This window comes from Lygodium microphyllum, chromosome 19 (genome assembly GCF_053477565.2).
Source record: "Lygodium microphyllum isolate KBCC chromosome 19, Lygodium_microphyllum_v1.1.10, whole genome shotgun sequence".
In the NCBI taxonomy this organism is placed as follows: Eukaryota; Viridiplantae; Streptophyta; class Polypodiopsida; order Schizaeales; family Lygodiaceae; genus Lygodium; species Lygodium microphyllum.
The window spans coordinates 68,747,456-68,770,554 of record NC_141153.1 but is presented as its reverse complement, the minus strand read 5'-3'; the positions used below and the strand labels follow the sequence as shown (position 1 = coordinate 68,770,554).

The window sequence follows — 23,099 nt, the reverse complement described above, 5'->3', positions numbered from 1 at the left end:
TCCTTGAGGTCATTGCTACTAGGAGAGACATGATTTCCGCTTTCATGTTGGAAATCATGATTCCACTTTCATTGCAACTAGGAGAGACATGATTTCCACTTTCATGGTGGATGAGGATGGTCGCCTTCAAAGAGAGGATCATTGTAGATTTCCCAAGGTGCTCTAGAGAGAGGATTAAAGCAGTGGCATACTACTTGATAGATAGATGGAGACATTGGGCTTATCAAAGGAGGTCCCTTTCAAGGGTCACAGTGGGATCCAAGAGAGTGGGTCTGGAGGGATCTATGAGTGCTATAGTGGATTTCTCAGATTGTCTCTGGCTTTTTTTTGCAGAAAAAATATGGTTAATTATATTGCTCAGATGTTTACAATGAAGTACATGTGCTCAACAGTCTAGCTGGAGCTGAAACAAAGTCAAGTGGCGAAGGGCTCCAAAAAGGGACAGCTACTGGGTGGTCAGTTTGGGATCAAATGCATCCAGTTTGGTGACATCAGCAGCTGCAACTTCTTCCTATCCAACAGGAAGCTGGGTTTGTGTGAAGCAGGATGAAGATGGGATAATAGGCGGCTAGTACAGCAGCTGCAGGGCTGTATCTGTTCTCCGACAGCTGAAGAATGAGTGATGAAGACACTAGCACCTGCACGCCCTCATGCTCAGCAAATCACAGCAACTGACATGCTGGAACAGGTTGCAATGTGTATGGAAGAGTTGCTTGCTAGCAAATGCAGAGTTTGGACTAGTGAGGGATGACATTGATATCAGCGTAAGCTGCTGAAAAGCCAAATGCAGCAGTGGCAGCAGATGAAATGAGGGTGCCAAGTGCTTGGAGAGGAGAGAGAATAGAAGTGATGATTTGGAGAGTGCCCATGTCCACAACATACTCAATTTATAGGGGATTTGTGTTGCATTTGTCCTACCGTATGCCTAAAATATAAGTAAAGTGTTTTAATGGAGACCAAAATTACCAGTTAATGCAATACAATTTAATGTGAATGCATCTAATTACTTTGGCAATCATATATACAAGCCTCTCAAGGCAGTTTTGTGGTGTATGGGGGCAAGGAGCCATGGGAGAGGAGTATAGCACCACCTAGGGCTGCCCACCTGCATTGTGAAGAACATGTCGTGGCTGCCCCTAGTGAGCAAAGAATGAGGACGAAGCTCCTGCCAAGCTTGGGAATAGCCCTTGCACCTAATTCCAACAGCCATAGAGGGAATGGATAATGGAAGTCCAGAACTGTGCCAAGTTTGCACATACTGAGAGGCACTCACCATCAAAAATCATCCAATAGTGCGCCCTCCAAATGTGCCACCGTGTGGGGCTTCCAATGATCTTCCACACCTCTAAGCACTCTGCTGTGGGATCCAATACCAGCTGGATGGGCAGTGCATCCAAGCCGATCACAGCACAGAAACCTGCCTCGATAACGAAAATCATGTCATGCATCTCAGCCTCATACAAGAGGTGGTGGCCCTAGCTAACAGCAAACTCCATCCTGTTGCATTGGAGCCAACTAGCTCCCAATAGTTAGACCTTTGTGTGCAATGAGCTAAAGGAAATACGGGACCTTCCGAGGCCTCTAGCTATCCTGTAGGTGTCGCCTGAAAGCCCATCAGAAGGCATCCGTGATGTTGCATTCCCCTCAATGCCTGCTGCATGAGGGCACCCAATCCATGTCCTCTTGTATCAGTACATGTTTGCCAATCTTGGCTATATAGGCCAAGAAGCCCTGCGACTTCTTGGAAACTACAGTGGCCAGCCAAAGTCACTATCCAGGGTCCCATTCCAACTCATCTAGAGGTCAGCTCTCCCAAATCTAGAGGCACCACTCCTAGAATTCAACCCATGATGCATAAGGGTCTAGCTCCCAACTCTTTCCCTGTTGTCTGATAACACAGATCCTCCTCTAGGGGACAACTAATATATCCTCATTCTACTGACCTTTGTCAAGGACTAGCCAACCACTGACCTGCACTATGAAGAAAATAGGGTGAGAAAGGCCACCCACTCTGCTTGCCACTTGTAGGGGGAGGCCCACTGGTGAAAACCTAGCTGCCCACACCTCTCGAGGTTGTGTTAGCTCTTTGTCGGTGGGAGGCTCCAACCACACTTCCAGGATCGTTGTATCAATCTCCCTCCTAGCTTCAACTCCGTCCCGATAGCCAGAAGCCTATTGTAAAACCTCCCAATCCACCATCCTGTAAACCTCTTACCACCCTAATGATGCGGGCAGGGTTAGCCTTCTAGTGAACCCACTAGATGTGATGGTGCTCGGTGACCAATCTCCTCTTAACAAATTGGGGGCCACTGAACAAGGGCCTTGAAGAGGCCCTACCAAACCTGGAGCAGGCTGCAAAGGAAGGTGGATTTGGGTGGTGTGATCTGAGCTGACATGAAGATCCACCTCAAGGATGATCTCCACTCCCTGCCTAGCTGCAACTTACACTTCTACAAGCCCTCCTAGTAGAGAAGGACTCTCCACATCAGACTTCCTAGTGTAAGCCCCCATACCATTGGCTTGCCTAATAGGGGCAGACTCTGATACTTTGGGTCAATGATTCTTGGCACCCTCTTGGAGCAATGTCGGATGATAGCCACCCAAGCTACCTTGGCATGGCAATCCCTAGACCTATTTGAACTAGTCTAGAGAAAATTTTGCAGCCGGCAGTGTAGTTGTACCATACATGAGGAGGAGAAACACTAGCAGGAAGCAATATATTAGGTTGTTGCTAGGAGGGCTGGCTGACCATTAGGGACCTGCCTGCCAGAAAGAGGTGGACCATGCTCTAGTAGATCAGCTTTCATCTAATAGAGTCAAGTATCAGTATGGACTGGCGAGCTTGAGTAATGTCAAGTCCCACCTGAAAACTAAGGTATTGGGCTGTCTGTGGCTTGCTCACCCGTCTAGAACCCAAGTGGATGCCCCACTTGCTGTTGGAATCAACTTCCATTAAAAAACTTGATGACCTTTGCTAGTTGATTTTTTGCACATGTAGTTGTGTACAACACCTCAAATGCGAGTCTCACTCTCTCAAGTATCACCTCATCATCCTCAACACATAGGGTTGTGTTCATCATCATACTTTGAGTCCACCAACTCGTACTTTGAAGTTTAAGTCCACCAACTCAATCTCACCCCTCAACAGGACCGGATGGCCTTGCAAACTGCTCACTCTTGAGCAAGGGAAATCGGACATTACCTCCCCAAAGAGTAGGAAGAGGTAGGGGGCTGGTGGACAGCCTTGATTGATGGACCTCTCCAATGAGACTCAACCCCCTTCTATCCTCCGATGAGTATCGTGTTGGTAGTTGACTTGTATAATGTAGAGACACCGCTGGTTCTATCTTGGGGGGAGCCAAGCTATGCCATAGTAGCCTCCAAGAAGTTCCAATCCACCCTATCATAAGCCTTCTTGAGGTCTAGAAGAAGTACAACCATCCTGTGACCATTGTGTTGTGCCCACTTAGTGGTCTTGAAGGTGGTGAACACACTATCCAAGATACTCATGTCCTGGATGAAACCTATCTAAGTGTCATGAATGATGTTTGGGAGAATGGGGTGGAACCTATTGCCAATCATCTTGGCCAGTGCCTTATCGGCCACTAACAACAAGGTCATCAGTCTCCATTGGGATAGCTTCAGGTGGTCTCCCCCTCTAGGGGGGAGGCTAACTAGACCTGCTGACATGCTGCCTAGAGAACTGAAGATCTCCAGAAATGCCTGAAGCAGGGTGTCTTTCACCACCTTCGAAAATGCAAAAAAGGAATGTCTAACTAGACCTGCTGACATGCTGCCTAGAGAGCTGAAGATCTCCAGAAATGCCTGAAGCAGGGTGTCTTTCACCACCTTCGAAAATGCAAAAAAGGAATGTCTGGACAACCTATCCTTTACAAGGTGTTCTTGGTCCACATTGTGTATGGAATGACTTGGCTAACTCCTCTATGAAAGGGTTGAGGTTTGAGGAGAGACCATCCGATCTCCCCTATGACAATGGATGAGATGCAGTCCCATACCTGCTGTTTACATCACATAGCCCTACCTGAGACAGCCTCTTGCTAGAAGAGCTGCCGATAGAAGTCGGTGGTGAGCTCCATCACCTCCTCTGGGCAAGGATGGACCCTCCCATGTTGCTTGTTGTGGCTGCGCAGATTTGGTCTTCAGAGGTGCGTAACTAGTGTATCTGAAAGAACTCTCTGCACATTATGTCCCCCTTCAGTGCCCAAAAAGTTGTTGAGGTGCGGAAGGAGAACTTTGAACCCCTATCCTCTAAACCTACAAGACCTGCCCGCGCTCAGAGTTCATGTGTGTAAAAGAGGATTTTTGGGTGACTCCTAAAGTAACCTCTCAATGGCTGCGAGATCCTGCCAAAGGGCCCTCTCCTCCTCCCAACACCATTGCTGCACCTGGAGGGATGCCTCTGGAAAAATCCTAACTCCCCCAAGGCCTTAGCAATCTGCTTTGCAACTCGGCCATCTTGTAGCCTCTCCCTAGTCCAAAACTACTCAATTTACCTCCTCACCTCTGTTTGCTCATAGGTCAAATCTGAAATATGGTAGGAGTGAGGATCCAAGGCTAATTCGGGGGGATCAAGCATGAGGAGCACCGGGGAGTGATTAGGCAACGTAGTCTCAGCCAATTGCCCCTACTGCCCTCCTCTAGTGCACCCCCACTGCCCTACCTAGAACCTATCCAACCTTTTAGAAGAGCACTACCCAACCACTTGTATCCGCAAGAGAAATCAGGGGAGTTGTCTTGCTTGTGTAAGGTTGGGTCCCTTCAAGCATCCCATGCTCCTATTGCTAGAATAAGGACTTCCCATGCCTCCTACTCCTGGTCTGCCATGCTTTGGAAGTCCTTGCCCCAGCCACATTGAGGGTCCAAGGTCTCTAGGTTGTTGAAGTCATCTCCAACAATCTAGGAGTCCATCTCGTATAGAAGCTGGCGCATACACTGACCTTTATGGGTGCTTAGACATTTAGGACCTCAAGATACGAGCCCCCCAAGTGGAGTCTTGACCCATGGGACCTTCTTGTCTCAATCATCCCATGGTCTCGCACACAGGCTGTCAAGATCAGGACTATAGAAGTATATACTCCTCCACTCTTGCCATGGGCAATAATGGAATGCTCCTAGTATATGTCAGACCTGCTCGGGAGTACCCTACTAGCCTAGGAGGGGTGAGTTCATGTTCCTGAAGAAGTAAGATGTCAACCCATTTGGCAAGGGCTAGGTGCAGCTCATCGTACCTAACTGTCAGCTTCCTGGGACCATGTGGCTCACTGTAGTGAAGGCTGTTCAGGTTCTAGGGCGTTTGGTGTAAACTTAGGGGTAAAGCTAGGGTTTGCCAAATCGACACTTGTTGGGCATGGATGAAGCCAATGAAGAGGGAGTGCTGTGAGGCATGCACATATGCTTTGCGGCAAGCGTAGAGGGTGAACTTCATTCTCCCATGGTGAACCAAGGATGGAGAAGGGGGTAATGGTTTGCTCCCTACCCCACTACAAGGGCCTCCATAAGCTAGGCTGAGAGGCACGTCTCTGTGGTCCAGTAGAATCAGGAAGCTTGTGCAAATGGCCACTTGATCACATCCATTGGCAATATCCATTGTGATGAGGCTTGGAAAATAATGCTAAGGTGTAGGACATTTGCCCCATGCCACAAGGTAATATCCATTGTGAAACTCGGCCACGGTTGCAAAAATAACACTAGCCCTGCCTTTTCCATCCATTGAGAGACATGCTTTCCTACATGATCCCTCACGACCATGGGACTAGGTAGATGATGCCCTTCACAGAGGTGATTGAGGGGCTGTCAACCAATTGGTATGCCACATTTGTGGAGGTGAGCTATAACATGAAGATGCCTTGGCCCTTGCCCCTGTTGTGCTAAGAAATGCACTTAGCCACTTAAACAGCCCCAAAACATGCTTATTTTAGGCTTATTTTAGCCAAAACCCTAAAACGGGGAGCGGATCGAGAAAGTTAAGTGGGAGAGGATCTAGAACCCTAATTTTCTATAAATTGGCAGTCAGCTCTCCACTCTTTTACAATCTCGTTTTTGTAGGTTTCAGGTGTTACTAGTTTGTTGCCCACACCCCGGTCATGGAGGACATCTCAGCCCTTGCTGTCCATCACTGTTCCGTACAGTCTGGCGCATGTTTCCAGCCCTCCACACGTTGATTGCTGCTGTTTCTACCTGGCGACTGATTGCTGTTCATCTGCACTGCAGTTGTACAGCGTGCCACGCCAACAAACTGCTGCGTTTGGAGGCTCCAGCTGCCACCCTGACAGTTTTCTCTCTCCTGTTTGCAGTCGCTGCAGTCTTTCTCTCTCCTGCAGGCTGTCCTACTCACGTTTTCAGTCTTTCTCTCTCTTGCATACTCCGTTTTCAGTCTCTCTCTCTCCTGCAGGCTGTCCTGCCTGCGTTTTAAGTCTTTCTCTCCTGCAGGCTGTCTTGCCTGCGTTTTCAGTATTTCTCTCTCCTGCAGGCTCCGTTTTTAGTCTTTCTCTCTCCTGCAAGCGGTAATGCCTGCGTTTTTTGTATTTCTCTCTCCTGTAGGCTCCGTTTTTAGTATTTCTCTCTCCTCACTGCTGTCTGCATCAGATCCAGCTTCTCACTGCTGAGTTTGTTTGTGTTCGACATCCGGAGGCTGCCTTGCTACGATTTGGGATCCGTCGGAGTATGACACACTCTCCAGCTCATTACCCTTGCCCTGATCCTAGAGATACAGGAGTTTGAGGTTCAGTATTCATTCACTGCATAGTGTGTTTGCTGCATGAGCATCGTATTGTTAGTAGTCATATCATTTCATTTATTCACTGTGTTCATTGTCTCTGAGTTACTCTAACCCTAACCCTAACTTTGTTCTTTTTATTAGTCCGTGCTTTGTCGTACAGTTTCTGTTTATGTTTTTGTGTTAGGGTATTTTTTTTTACCGCCCCATGAGCATCACCTCCACTATTTGTGAGGTGCCAATGTGCAAGGTGGAGTGAAGCCAACCACAAAGCTCGGAGAGTGTCCCACGACCTGTTCAAATATCGTGTTTCCCTCCTGTATCTTCTCTATGGTGTGGATTGATGAGAGCTGTTCTTTTATCAGGGTAAACACACAAGGCGCTTGGTTTGGGGGACACCCGTGGAGTGCCCCAGCGTCAGACCAGGGGTTTCCATTGTGAGTCTTCACCAAAGCCCAACAGAAGATGCTGCTGTTTGACAGGGGGAAAGCTGCTAAAGAGAAAGGGAGCAGCTGTCGAAAATGACCTGCTACAGCTGAGAGAGCGGATGGTGTGGAGTGGTGGAAGGGGCTGGCTGGTTGGGTTCGAGCACATAAACTGTTTTGAATCGGCAACCAGTGTCAGATTGTGTCTGGCTTGTAGGCCACCTTTGCATTTTCAGGCTGCCTCTGTGCATATGTAGATGTGCATTTTGCACAATCATATCTTCATTTGGCATTGAACCTAGTGTCTGTCTTAATTGTAAGAAAATATAGTCTTGAAGCTCAGCTTTTAGCCAAAAGAATCAAGATGCTGCCAACTGTAGTTGGACTGGTTTTGCTCAGATGGAGTCTTGCACAAGTTGTACTGTTCTCCATATGCCTGAAAAGAAGCAAGTACTCCAGAGGAGTGTACATATTAGGGTAGCAGAAGGCAGATACATGAATAAGCAAAGACAAATGTGAGCATGAATGTGAAGGAATAAAAAAATCTGAATACATGTGAATGCTTGAGAGCAACAACCATTGCATGTGAATGCAAGATGTAACATTGAAAAGAGGGAATAAGGCTATGAATACCTAGCTCAATGACCCTAGCTGAATCTTACCCAAGAAGGTGGTTAGGCAAATACAGGTGGGTGCCTTGGAAAAGGGCATCAGGGACAAAGCTCTTAATGTCATTGACTTTGCAATGGGGTTCCAAGTAGGAAATGATCATACTCCTAGCAGGAGTTTTTGTTTTTGTTTTTGTTTTTGGGGTGGGGTTTTGGGGGGGGGGGGGTGGGGGGTTGTTAGGACCTCTCCAGTACTCTTCAAACTCTGTGTCAGGTCTGCTCTGTAGTTGCTTGGAAGCTTATCATGCTAGGTTCATTTTAGAAGGCCTTGATTACTCATCAAGCTGCGAGAAGTAGCATTGCTATCAGAGTCCCGATCTGATCCAGGAACAACCAGTAATCAGTAATAATGTGCAATATTCATCTGTTAAGAACTAATATTCCTGATTATTAATGACCTTCAACTTCGGAAAATAAGCCATTTTGGCAAACAGTAACAACATCCATCTCATTTCTCTTCATGTCTATTTCTGTTTTTCTGTATTTTCTTTCAGATTAGTTGTTTTGCAAACTTGGCTAATCTGTTTGGGCTGCAAATTAGGAACACTCTGTTTGGAATATGGGATTTGATAATGCTGTGAATTTTAAGAGGTCTCGTCTACTATTGTTGTTGTGATTAAGTGTAGACAAAACTTTTTCCTGATATATTTTTGATCGGCCACCACTTGTGGTCGAGACTGGAGAAGACTTCACTCTATACAAATGTGTTTTTTTTTCTAGCATACAGTCCTTAAATGCAGATTTATGTTTATGCTCATAGGTAAAAAGTGCTCTCATCAGTTTTCAGACTTTTTCCAGTGGGGGATGATCAGATCAGTGTGAATGCAACAGTGAAGCTTGGTTTTCATTGTGATTTTGTATAGCTACATGAAATGCTGCTCTAACATATTGTATCTGTCACCTCCCAGGATCATTGAGGTAACCCCTGGAAGAGTAGCTATTGAAAAGCGAGTAGTTTCACAAGATCTTGAATTATGGATTTCTAGTGTAAGTAAAATCCAGATACAACATGCGTATATTAGCTTTATAAGCTACTCAACTGTTTGTGGGTTTCCTTGATGCATGACTAACAATATAGCATTACCTTTGATTAGCAGGTTCCAGTTGAAGAAGGGAGTTTCACAATTTTGGCACGTGCTGGGCGACAGGTTTTAACTTCTCTAAAACCCCTGTATAATAAAATCTTATGTATTGATTGCAACCATGTGCATGATTCAGAGTATGATAAAATGTTTCTGCTTTGCCCCAAGGTAAACTTGCTTCCTGGACTCCTAATGTTTCTGTGGCTTTAAGTCTAACAGCAGTATTATAGCCGGGATAGGATAATATACTGCTGGGTGGGACAATGGTATGAAGCCAGAAAGTATGTGTAATGGTCTCAAGGTCATCAGTCTTCAAATCATTTTAAGGACAAATCAATGTAGGAAAACGTTTAGAAGGCAGTTGGTTTTTCTGATTGTAAGTGCTGACAATATGTATGTACGGCCCAGCAGTTTTGGAGGGTGGTGAACTGATTATTTGACTTCAGAGATTTAGTGTTGTGGATTCATGTGTAATTAAAAAACTTTTAAGAGGCTTCTTTTACAATGGCTTGCTTTGTATTTCAAATCAGGTTTGTTTGATGGCATGAATTAATGCTGACAATCTCCTCTGACATCCCTTCTGGTGCTTGAACCTGTTCAGTGACTGACTCGTACACTGCCAGGACAATCCACCACACTGAGCAAGGACCCCCAGCTCCTGTGATTTCTGCTTGAGCCTGGCTTGTGGCACTATGTCAACTACTTTGCAAAAGTCCACAAAACAACAAGTGATCTGTCTCCCATGTGCTCAACCATCCTCCATGGTGTCTTGAAGTGTGAAATATGTATATTAGTGTAGAACACCCTGTCTTGAACCCTGCTTGTCCACATGCTTGATGTTGGTGTGTCTTTGCCCATTTTTCTCAGCTCATGCTCTAGTATAGAATCATAAAGCTTGACTAGCATGTGGCTAATCATGATGCTTCTATAGTTAGTGAGAACCATGGGATCTCAAGCTTTCAGGATTGGTACTATAATATTGAATTGATCAACTGGCCAGGAAGCCTTTGCAAAGGGCTGTATTAAATAGGTAGGCTAGGAATGCTAACAACACGTCCCTAGCATATGAGAGGTGCTTTGCTACCAATCCATGGTGGTGTTGTGCTTGACCATTTTGGAGTATATCAATGGCATCTCGGACCATAGTTGTGCTAAAGGAGGAGGAGGTGTGGAAGATCACACGTGCTTGGCCATGTGTATAGGTCCCTTGTGTTGAGCTAAAAATGCGTCATATGTTGATTAGCCACATTAAGCGATCCCAAAACAAGCTTAATTAATTAAATTACCGAACTTTCATTAAAAAGAAATGTGTTCCTAGAGAGTGTCAGTGTCCAATAAGCCAAACCCAAATTTGAACGGACTGAGCCATCTATAAATAGATAGGTTGCTCAAGACTAAGTCGTAATCTCGTTTTGGCAGTTTACAGGTGCCCTCTCTATGCTGTCCACACCCCATTCGTGGAAGATATCTGAGTTCCAGCTATTGCCTACTACTTCTTATCATCGGGCATGTGCTCTTGAGCCCTTTTTTGCAGTTGGAGATCATTTATAGCCTGCTGCCGTCATCAGGACTGCTGCATTTACTGCTAATCTGCCTTCTACAGCTTGTGTTTGGACATGCACAGCTGTCATTAGCTTGCTACTTGGTAGCCAGATCTGCATTTTGCACTGTGACCTGTCGACCAGCCTCCATGTCAGCAGATTTGTCGTGTTTTCCAGTTTGAAGGTGCCGCCTAGCTTCCACATCATCAGCATTTGCTGCATTCTGCTGTTCCAGCCTCTTCTTGCTCATCTTTCATTGATCTGGCATCACAAAGCTGCGTTTGGTGCTGCAAGTCATCTTCGGAGGCTGCGTGCTATGTTTCGGAATTTGTTGGAGTATGACACATTCTTTTCCTTGTACTCTTTGCCCCAATCCTAGAGACATGAAGTCTGGGGATCAATATTTCATCTAGCATAGTGTGTTTGCTACATTGAGCATTGTACTTGTCTATTATTAAGATTTCTTTCATATTCTATATTCATTGTCTCTTTATTACCATAACCTTACTTGTGTGGCTTTATCAGTCCGTGCATTTGTTGTACAATTGTGTTTGTATTATGTAGTCAATCATTTCTTTATATAGTAATAAAGCTAGGTATTCATTGAAAAAACCTAGGCCCTTGATTGGGAAAGCTCGATCCTGAGAAACAAGAACAAAGGAAAGATGACATCAAATACATCCACACTAACTCAATCTTCAAAGGAGCCTATGCAGAGGACTAAGCAAGAGTAGGTTCTAGAACCAACCTTGCAAGATTTCGATTTGGTTGGCTACCCCTAGAGAGAGAGGACCCTATTCTATCATAGATGAGGAGTTGAAGTTGATCATTGCTCATAGAGCAAAGAAGATTGAGGAGCTTGATAGGAAAATACGACTTCAATAATAGCTACTGAATAGATGTATATATGATTCTTTCTCTTCAGATGTTGCACATAATTTGATGATGTTGTAGAGTCATCTTGACCTCCATCAAGGATGGGCCTCTCTATTTAAGAAAGAGATCGGGAGTATGTCCCTCTTTTCAAACTTTTTGATCTACTCCTGTGTAAGATACACAAGTTTCTATTTTTATTTCTTCCTTCTATTTTACTTCTCCTTTGCAATACTTTGGTAAAGATCATAAAAAAGTTAAGAGTTCTTGAGGCCAAGTTCTTGCCTTGAGGTGCCCTTGGAGGCCATTCATTTTACAAGTTTTTAGCTAGATATCTGGTTCACTCTTCTTCCTTGTGTGCATCTTCTTTTCCCCATCGACATTGATATCTTTGGGAGAGAGGGGGTGCTTACTTCTCCTTTCAATGATTGATGGTGAGATATGGTGGTCTTCTACTCTTGGTGACCACAAGATTTTGATTGCTCTAGAGATATTATTATTATTTATACTTTGTATCATTAGGATGATTATGATTGTAAAAGGGTGCTTGGGCAAGTGAAAATTTTTCCTATGAGGGCACTGTCAGAGTGGTACCATTGCATTGCATTTTGCATGAGTATGGTGATTTGCATTGCTTGTTGCATAGCCCCATGCATTGGCATTTTGTTATTGTAATCATGTGTCTATGCACATTTATTTATTTTCAATCAAAGAGTGGTGGACTCTAGATCCACCATATTCACACGTCTACTCACATGGCAATCTCCTAGGGTAGTCTCCCTTGCTTCTATCTATCTTTTTTGCTTCTCCATATACCCGCCATACTTTTTCTTTGTCATGGACACCCAGAGGTGGTCGGGGGATAGCTTGTCCATTTTATGATGTATTGGGTGTGACCATCCCTTTTGATTCTCCCCAAAGGGCACACATTACTCAATAGGATGAACCTTGATTGAAAATCTACAATTAATGCGAAATCAAATTAAAGGTTAAAGGTCCTTAAAAAATAAAAAGAGAGAGGTCCACTGTGGTTCAATTTTCCATTATAGGTCCTGGTAGGCCATTGGGTAAGCCAACAAGCACCCTTTGTTTGATGCCTTGGCTTCTCTAGGGTAATCACTTGGGCTCCCTTTGTAACCATCGGCTCTATGGTCTTTGTAGGTCATTGGGTAGTTGGTGTGTACCCTTTGTGTGAAACCCTTGTTGCTTTGGAGTGGGACACCTTGGAGTAAAAGAAAATAAAATTTGGACTTGGGCTAGTACAATCCCTTATTAGTTCAAATTTTGGGCCTAAGAGAGGTTGTTGAGCTAAAAATGCATTACATGCTAATTAGCCACATTAAACAATCCCATAGCAAGCTTAATTAATTAAAGTACCAAACTTTCATAAAAAAGAAATAGGTGTCTAGGAAGTCTCTATGTTCCTTATGCCAAACCCTAATTTGGGAGGACCCAACCATATATAATAGATAGGCTGCCCACCATTGAGCGATAATCTCATTTTTGCAGCTTCTTGCAAATCAACAGCAACTTTGACAATTGTTTGGCCAAGTAGGAAGGCTAGTCGATCTGAAATTTGCATTTGACTGTTTCCCATGGAGTTGATAAGTAGACCACGCGTAAAGAGATGGAAATTTGGATATGACTGATGTGATTACAGTTAGCACACAGCCTCTGCTTCGCATGAAATTCATAATCATATAGCTCAGTGATCTTGCATGAAGTCGATATTGGACCATTTGTCATCATCATTGTGTTATGTGGTTAGTGTATTGAAGGATTGATGGATCTGATAACAAATGCATGAATATGAAATTTTCATTTGAAGTGGTTAGAGGTCTCTGAAAAACTCAGAAACTGGCACCTGTTAAAGGGGAGTATATAAATGTCTGGTATTTATTGTACAATGAATGGTACTAGTACAGAAATGAAATGTTTGCTTCTGGCATTTGATGAAGATCATATGCCTAATATGAACTAAACTTAGCATTTCCTTACCTAGGTTCAAGAAGTGCAGGTGAAGACAACCCTTGACAGAGATGGTTTGAAAATTGCTGTGCAAAGAGTTACTGAAAGAGTGCCATAAACATATACATGTACTGCAAAGGCAAGTCGGCACTTTCTTAAGAAGGTGTGACCTTTAATGCAGTTACCCACTTTTAAGTGGATGTACTATTGTGTCATATATGGAAGTAAATTAATCCTCTGCCGTGGGACATCAACCTATGGAGTCTGTACAGTCCAAGGAGCAACTATTAGCCCTAAAGCCGATGGTACACAAAAGCTACTCTTGTGTTCAGCTCCACTGTTGTTATTCTACAGAGAAAACTTTGAAAAGCTGCTCTTTTGATAACAGGAAAGCAGTATGAATATTGAGAATCTACTTAAACTGCTCTTGAGGCCATTGTAAAAACAATTAAACTCTTTTGCTATGATGTGTATATGTACTTTCCAATTAACAGAGGCAGCAGACTTGTGCTAACCGTGTCACAAATTTTGCTGACTGTCTTTTTCCTTGGAAGAGAAGTGTCAGAAGGTTTGTTTCTGTGAACCTTGACAGTTTACAACCCTCATAGGGAGTTATTTCAGAACATTTAGTCAATGCTTGAGAAAGGATGGTTAAGCTAGATCCTCATGCTGCATTAGATGAATGAATTCTTCGATCAGTAGGGTGTGATTTCTAACTCTATGAACCTCCATGACACAGACTCATGATCCAGATTCATTGAGACTTGGACCCTTACGAGTAGGGGAAGTAGGTGTGGTATCAGGAAGTTTCCTTACAAAGCAATCCCATATCTTTGGGCAGTCAAAAGAGTTGGACCATCAGCAGCGTCCCATTCTACCTGTCAGTCATCTGATGAGAGCATCTCATTAATCACAGCCTGTGGTTCAATCAAATGGTTTAACTTTAAATACCTACACCAGGTCCCTTCATGAAATAGAGCTATGAATCCAGTGTAGCAATATTGAAATGTAGGATAATCCTACCAGTGACCACATCTTACTTGAAAGAATGGAATCCTAGAAAGAAGGCTAGATTGGGATAGTATTTACTCTGTTTTGTGAGGGCTTTGTAGGTATACCATGGCGTTCCCTACAGAAACATCTATATAGGAAGTAGTAGTGACTCTGAACCTTGCTAGGTTTCCACTCTATGTGTGATTTCCTATACCTAGTGATAAACCCTTACATGTGCAGCGTCACGAGGGTGTAGTCTTGGGATATGCCTATGTTGTACCGTTCTTTTCATTGAATAATACAAGAGTATACCAAGCTCTCACGTATCGTGTCGCCTTTCTATGCCATGTTGAGTGAATGATGGAGTGCAAGTGCATTACACTTGATATTAGAGTAACTCTTGCTTGGGGTTGACGAATGCTCACAGAAGCAGGAGAGATCCAATGCACTGAAATCGTGTTGTGACGATTAACATCGCGTTGACCCACGGTGTTGTGACGATTAACATCATGTTGACCCATCCCACTTGTGGTAGTTGAAGAGAGGAAAAAGAGATGAGGTCAAGAATGGAGAGAAGTTGAGGAAGAGAAAGTAGTGGGATTAGAGAAGCAATTGGAGGGCATGCTAGGCTTGTTGGGTTCAATTTGGAAGAGCATGCAAATGATGGAAGAAGAGAAGGAAAGGAGAATAAAGTTTGAAGAAGAGCAAGGATATAGGGAGTGAATGAAACAAGAAGAGAAGGAGAAGAGACGCAAATTATAAGAGCAAATAGATAGATTGGCATACTATGGCCTTCCCTACGAAAACACCTGTATAGGTAGTAGTAGTTACTCTGAGCCCTGCTAGGTTTTCACTCTACGTGTGATTTCCTATACCTAGTGATGAACCCTCACATGTGTAGCATCATGAGGACATATCTTGGGATGTGCCTATGATGTACAACTTCTATCATTGAGTAATACAAGAGTATACATAGCTCTCACATATCATGTTGCCTTTTTATGCCATGTTGAGCGATTGAGTGTGGGTGTATTACACTTGATATCAGAGCAACTCTTGCTCGGGGTTGAGGAGTGCTCATGGAAGCAGGAGAGAAGATCCAATGCATTGAAATTGTGTTGTGAGGATCCACGTTGCGTCTATCTACGGTGTCAACCCATGACGCAACACCCCATGGCCCAACGGTCCCGGCATCCCATATCACTCGAAGAGGTGATGTAGCTTCCTTGTGGCACAACCACTATTCGAAGGTGAAACATGGCTTTTACATGGCGACAACCCCAAAGCCAAGGTGTGGCTCCCTTTGGGAAATGTCAATTAGAGCCAAGGCGCGGTTTTCCACTAAAACATGGAGGACAATGGAGAAAATGCACCCATCCCAGGTGTGGTAGTTGAAGAGAGGAAGAAGAGCTAAGGTCAAGAATGGTGAGAAGTGAATGGAGAGAAGCTCAAGAAGAGAAAGTAGTGGAATTAGAGAAGCAGTTAGAGGGCATGTCAGGCTTGTTGGATTCAATTTGAAAGAGTATGTAGTTGAAGGAAGAAGAGGAGGAAAGGAGAAGAAAATGTGAAGAAGAGCAAGGGCACAAGAAGTGGATGAAACAACAAGAGAAGAAGAAGAGACACAAATTATAAGATTAAATAGATAGATTGTTAAATAGGCTAGCTATGGAAAAATCATCAAGGAGGTTTGAAGAGATGAAATAGGACAAAGAGAAGGAGTCTAAAGTAGGAGACAAAAATGATAATAAGCAAGATGTGAAAAAAAATACCAAGAATGTAGAGAAGAGTGAGAACTCAGAAGATTACTATAGAAAGTTCAAGATGCCCTACAAGGATAGGAGAGATGGACTGATTTTGAAGAAGTGGATTGCAAAGGTATATAGGTACATGAAGTATGCCAAGATCATTGAAGAGAGGACGTGAGAAGTGGTTGCCATCTATTTCGAAGAGGATGCAGCTAATTCGTACCTCTTGGAGCAAGAGAAAGGCCATACCATCGTCTCATGGGAGGAACTACAAGAGAAGCTCAAGGATTACTTCATCCCAAAGATGGAAAGATTCAAGGTCAGGGGCGAGTGGAGAAACCTCAAGCAAGCACAAGGGATGATGAAGGAATATGTTAGCAAGTATAGACAATTAATATTGCAACTTCCAACGATGAACATAGACAAAATTACATGGATTTTTATTTGGCATGCAGGAGTAGGCTAGAAGAGATATAGAGAGACAAGAATCAACATGTCTTCTTGCTGAGGCCATGAGGATATCTGAAAGATTAGTAGATTTGGAAGGAAGCAGGACTACCCAAGGGAGCAAAGCCAAATTCAACACCAATCTCACCATTAGCTCTTGGACTGCAAGATTAAATCCCCCAAGAGGACCCATCTCATAAATTAGAAGTTAGATTTCAGGAATGACCCTAGCCACATTATAATCCCGCCTTGGTAGCAAGGGGAACATTTGGAAGGTGGGGGAACAATCACATTAGATCAACTCCAAGCATATCTTATAGGTCAGCATGACCAAATACATTATGGTGGAGACCCCAAGCCTCAATTATAGGAGTTTAGATGTTTCAAGAGTGGGGGATGACACTATCAAAATAGATGCCCCATGGAAGACACAATATTCACATATGGATCCAAAGTAACAGCCACAAGTACTTACGGAGAGGAGACAACCCCACACATTTAGAAGATTTCCAATGAAAGTGAGGAGATCCTAGATCACATGTGAGTGGGAACACAGAGTGCCTCTCATCAATTCATTGCGGCACAACATAGTACCTTGAAATGGCATTTCGGGGCTACAGAACAGGACTGGCTGTTTTGCACCTGAACAGAAACGGCAAATTGCCATTTTGGTATCATGCGGTCCATTTTGGGCTAGCTTATCCGGGTGTTGATCGTGTCCGAATCGAGATCCTAGTCAGGCTAGTTCGCAATGTGTACACTCAAGCTTTGACAACACACTCTAGCTCCCGCAGGGTCCACCTTCTTCTCCTCGGATCTCCAACTCCTGCCGCTGCTGCCACCTCCTCCTCCTCCTCCTCCTCCTCCTCCTCCCATAATCCATTTCCTAAAGGCTAATCATCATATCATGGCGTTGGAACCATATTGGAGGCATGTCACTCCAATCAAGGGATATGAGGGCTCTGATAGATCAAAGAAGTATTGTGGATTGGAGAAATCGGGGAGTGTAATGCGTGTGAAAGACCACTTAACATGCGTTTCCAACAAAGACATTGGGCCTTGCGCAAATGTGCCAATAGAAGTAACGGTAAGTTTCCATCTTTGGCATCGAAAGCATATGGGTATTGAGCTAGAAGAGGATCCTCTCATCCAACACCACATCGGACTAATGAAGCACAAGTGGGGCAAGGAGAGACTAGTGGGTCTAGTGGGCCTAGTGGTGCTAGCTAAATTGGAGGCTCCAATGGCCCATGAAAAAGAAGTGCATCTATATCCATATGGGGTCCAAGTGCAAAAAGAACCTCGTGGCCATCTTCTAGTGGTAGTGGGCAAAATGACTCGTTGTATGGTGCAAGTGTCTATGTAGGACTTCAGAGGCAAGCAATCATAGAGGCAACTATGAAGCTCACACTTATTTATTCGGTGTGCTATCCCTTTCAATGTGGCTACTAGACATCAATGGAAGAAGAAGATAATTAGGACAGTGAGCCACACAGGGTATAAGTGGAAAGGCCCATCCATGGATGCATTACACACATGGGAGCTTCAAAAGGAGAAAGCATCTATAGAGTCTGAATTAGAGCCCTTGAAGGAGACATGGGTGAAATATGGATGCACAATATTATGCGATGGATGATCAGATATACGCCAAATGAATGTTTATAATGTTTTGGTGTTTTCATGTAAAGGTACCATGTTCATTAAGGCCATCGATGGCTCTTTCTCAGGCGTTACTATAATAGGAGCTTTCATTTCGGAGCACATGTGATGAGTCATCATTGACGTAGGAGTCCAAAATGTGGTGCATGTGGTGATAGATAATGTAAGCAATTGTGCGTATACAGGATATATGCTTGAGGAGGAGTTTCCTAGCATAGTATGGACTCCATGTGCATCCCATTGCCTTGACTTGTTTATTGAAGATGTTGGGCAAATATATTGGGTGGATATCATTTTTAAGATGGTAATAAGCATGGTAAGATTTGTGAAAAAGAGGTTATCCGTCAGAAGCATGTTGCGAGACAATAGTACACTTGAGCTATTGAAGTCCTCTACCACTAGGTTTGCGTATATGTTTATTGTATTGGAGAGGTAGACACAGATCCATCTAAATTTGATACGGAAAATTGTTTGCTAGGAATGACTCATATGGAGTGAGAGAGTCTCCAAAGGCTCTTGCTTTTAAGCGCAATATTTTTAATGAGAGTTGGTGGGTTGAGGTAGAGGCATTGGTGAAAAGTCTCAGCCCTATTTACATTGTATTGTGCGCCATTGATATGGAGGGGAGTACTTTGGGCCTTCTATATGAGTATATGGATAAAATTGACAAGACCTTGCTTTGTAACAAATTTTTGCCCCAAGAAAAGTAAGATCTTGTTTAACTTACACATGTAATTATTCGATGTTAACGACTCCTTGATGATTGATCACTATTTTAACTTCTAAGTTTTTAACTTATTTTATTGATGATCCATCATCCTTTTCTTTGAAGGGTTGAAGAGATTCATACAGTGTGAAATGTACGATGGGATTACTTTCATAAACCAATCCATGCTATCGTACATATCTTGCATTTTCTTTGGCACAAGGAGGAGTAGTACACTAGCGAGGAGTTACATAAGGGTTTCATGGAGTATATAAGGCACCTCATAGAAAATGATATAGATATGATAAGGAGAGTAGAGAATGATTTGTTGGCATTTTGCAATCATTCTCTTTATTTTGATTGACCCACAGCTAGAGGCTTCAAGAGACAACTTTAGCTTGTCTCATGGTGAAAGAAATACATCAATTGTGCTTCTACTTTAGTATATGATTAGTAACTTTTATATTTTGAATCTTGATTATCTAATGCATTATGCAATCTAGATAATATGTTCTATAATCTATTGTTCACTCAAATGTTGATTTTGTGACTTGTATATTAGTAATTGCCAATTACTTAATTTTAATATCTTAAATTTGAATGGAAACACATTGTCAATCAGGGCCTCTCGTAAGATTGTAGTTTAGGGCCAGCTAAGAGGATCTAGAGCACATGAGACCTCTTCCATATAAAAAAGAGAAATAAGCTCACAATTGCCCAACTGGAGCATTTAGTGTTTTGCCATTGCAATCTCCAGCTTCTTGAGAGGATCGCTTTGTCCCTTGAGCCTCCACATGTAAATTGGTAATGATTAGTATTTTGTATAATTAACTTTTTAATCTTGACACTTTACATTGCTTGGAAGTTGGATTGTAAATTATGATATCTATAAACATTGAACATGTTAAATCATCTCTCATATCATATATCTTTGTCTCGTTCACCTTTATGGGTGAATGTTGATAAGATTGATATAAAGAAGATACGTGACATCTGGTAGATATCACAGGAGGAGTAGGATATCTACTCCATGCTCTATGAGGAGCTATCGGTATTGGTGCATGGGACTCATGCATAGAAGAGGATTAGAGTAAAGGCCACTTGTAGTCATGCATCACGCAGAGTCAGAGCTAGAGTTTGAGTTGAGGCTAAGGTTACTTCATTAACTTCTTGATCAAGATCCTCGGAGTTAGACAAGGAGATAGTGTACTAATCTTGAGAGCATGGATGAGACATAACTTGTGATATATAGGAGTCAGTTTAGCATTGTAGAGTCCAGACTACAGTGCCAGTTGTTCATTGATGTTGATACTTATTACTTTGTAGTTACTAGAGTCTGGAGACTAGTATACAATGCTCAATGCTCATTGGACTTGAGAGTTTTGACAGATTCACATGACAAAGTTACATGTATCATTGTATCTTGATTTCACTTATTATGCATCTTGATTCTTGTTCCATTGTTCTTGATATTAGTCTCCACTATTCTTGATATCAGTCTCTTCACTGCTCTTTAGATCATAGATGATTCACGAGTCATAGATTATAATTCATTTTATTGCCTTAAGTTTTGAAAATTGAGTCTTAATTATGTTAAGTTGTCTTAAGTTTTAACCATTGTGTCTTGACTCAATCTTCACTCGTGAGTTGTGAGTTATGACATGTGTAATGAATCATATGATATGAAGACTTAAAGTTTTATATGAAATTTGGGTACATATTGTAGGCATTGATATATTTACATATCCACAATATTAATATTGTATTTATTTTAGTATACAATTTGAAGCATCATTTTTTCAATTTCCAAAATTTGGTCGAAACTTCTGTTTGTTCCATTTTCGTTTTTCCCATTTTCGAAACTCCCCCGTACTATGCGGCACAAGTAGTAACAATGCACCATTTGTACTTAAAAGGAAAGAGTTAGTGAAAGGGATTAAGCTATCATGGTGGACACAAAAGCAACCCATAATTTCATCACGCTAGAGTGTGTAGCAAAGTATGGGCTAAAATTGTCTTGGATCCCAAAAGGCTTAACAGTAACTGTTGCACAAGAAGCAAAGAAAGTGAAACAATTGTTTATAGTGCAAGTAGAAGTAGGAAAATGGAAAGCCACACTTAATTTTCTCGTGATACCTATGGATGACTTTGAAGTCATTTTGGGCCTTGTAATGTGATCGCAATGTTCAACAAAGGAGTCAATGACATGCTACTAGATATGCAAGGAGGTGTATGAGTGCCATGTGAAAGTATGCAACTTCTAGGTAAAATATCAATACAATTTTAGGTCAAGAATAGCAACCCAAGAGTCTCTTACCAAGGCACAAATACAGGACCTAGCAACCTAAGAGCTCTAGTTCAATCTGAAGTAGGGGGGATATGGTGTACTTACATATGTCCACGCTTGTGGAGAAGGAGGTAGCCAAATGTCTCAAATTGTAAGTTGGCAACAAAGAAGTAGAAGAAATACTTGAGAAATATGTAGATGTGAGGCTAGAGAAGCATTTTTCAAATCTAAACTTTGTGACCCTAGACAATACAAAGAGTATCTTATCTATATGTGAGACTTAATGTATGAAGGTTTAGGTGTCCATGATAACAGTATGAAAGAACATCTTGTATGTTCTTTGCTTGAACCCATTCCATTTTATTGTAAACAAAAAATGAAAGCTAAAAATAGAGATTTCACTAAGAGTGTTAGACAGATACTACATACTATTGAATAGACAATCAAGGAGGTTTGCCAACATCCGAAAATGATACAATTAAACCAAAGATTTTCACAATCTCTATGCAAAACTACGAGTAAGTAGTATGAGCTTGATTTTGGCTGTAAAAAATGTGTATGTTTTTCTTATGGTGGAGAATATTCTTCTAATAGGTCTCAGTGGTATCCTTCTAGAAGCTACAGAAATCACAGATCATATTTCAATCGTTAAGACTAGCAGGATGATCGTAATACAAGGAGAAGTTCAAGGTGAAGACATTCAAAACACACACACAAACATGGTAAGCATAGATCTTCTCATAGACACAATTTCCATGAATCTCAGCATACTGCGAAGAAAGATCTAAAGTGCTATATATGTGGTAGTAAATTACATCTTGCTAACAAATGTCCTAAGAAGTCCAAACAATATGGTACTTCTACTCCTACAGCTAAAGTAAATCCACACTATCTCAGTGATGTAGTCTTGGACTCTGACAATGCTAGTGTCTCTTCTCAGTTATACGACTCATATGAAGATTCTTATTTTTTAGTCCTATTCTGAGACTAATTCTGATGATTATTCTTCAAAAACAGAAAATTCAAACAGTGAGTTAGAATGCAACACTTTTGACTCATGGCATACTATTGATACGGAGCACTCTGTATCTAATCATCCTTCTAATCTTTCAAATTCTGAAACTGATTATGCTATTCATTCAGATAATTTTGTTCCTATCAATGCACATTCTGTGCATTTCTCAAACCGAAAAGACAAATTCTTTCTTGGTGCAACTCTCTTGGTGGAGCAACAGCTCTTTAAGAAGACATAAAGGCAAACAAAAGCAATCAAAGACTAATACTGAGGAGGATACTTCAAGAGACATGAGTTCATAAGATAAAAAACACAAATATAAAGTAAGGCAAGAATTCTTTGCTAATCCATATGATCTACCTAAACCGAGAACACTGAGTGTAGACACAAAAGGCAAGGCTAATATGTTTGTTCCTCATACATTGGAACCAATGCATCATCCTCACATGATTGTCAAAGTTCTTCACTCCTTATCATCAACAACTAGTTCAACTGCACAAGAAGGGGGTGAAATGGTCCAAGCTTTTACTCACATGCAACATGAGCTCCATGCTCTTTGTAAAGTGTTTAAAAGGATGCTAAGAAATCAAAAACATTTAGCACAAGATAATACAGCTATTTTACAGGAACTACAACATACAACCAGTATCAGTGAAGCTCTTATAAAACTGGTTAACCAAATCCGGTTAACTCCAATACAAACATATAAGGTAAATGCCTTAAACACTGGTGGCCCAATCCCAATGATTGGTGTACAACTTAAGAATATGCCTCAATTCTCTCTCTATGTTGATGCATTACTAGATATAGGATTGAGTTTAACAATTGCACCTTTTAAGCTTTTTCCACCCAACTGTATAAAAACTACTTCTCCTATTATAGTTGAGCTTTCCAACAACAAAAAGGTTACCCTCATTCATGTTAAGTCTACATTCAGCTTAGTTCTATAAACAT

The 23,099-nt window shown here is 42.1% G+C and overlaps 1 protein-coding gene across 2 annotated transcripts in view; it reads left to right on the top strand.

The window, feature by feature from the left end:
• Nucleotides 1-13,807, top strand: part of LOC148019992 (Nucleic acid-binding proteins superfamily) — a 66,137-nt gene extending 52,330 nt beyond the window's left edge. The window contains exons 8-10 of one of the 2 annotated variants that reach the window (XM_087700236.1): nt 8,738-8,816; nt 8,927-8,977; nt 13,328-13,807. In XM_087700236.1, coding sequence (XP_087556362.1) covers nt 8,738-8,816; nt 8,927-8,977; nt 13,328-13,411 — 214 coding nt within the window. In that variant the 3' untranslated portion in view covers nt 13,412-13,807. The other variant, XM_087700237.1, reaches the window with a different exon arrangement.
• The last annotated feature ends 9,292 nt before the right edge of the window (nt 13,808-23,099 follow it).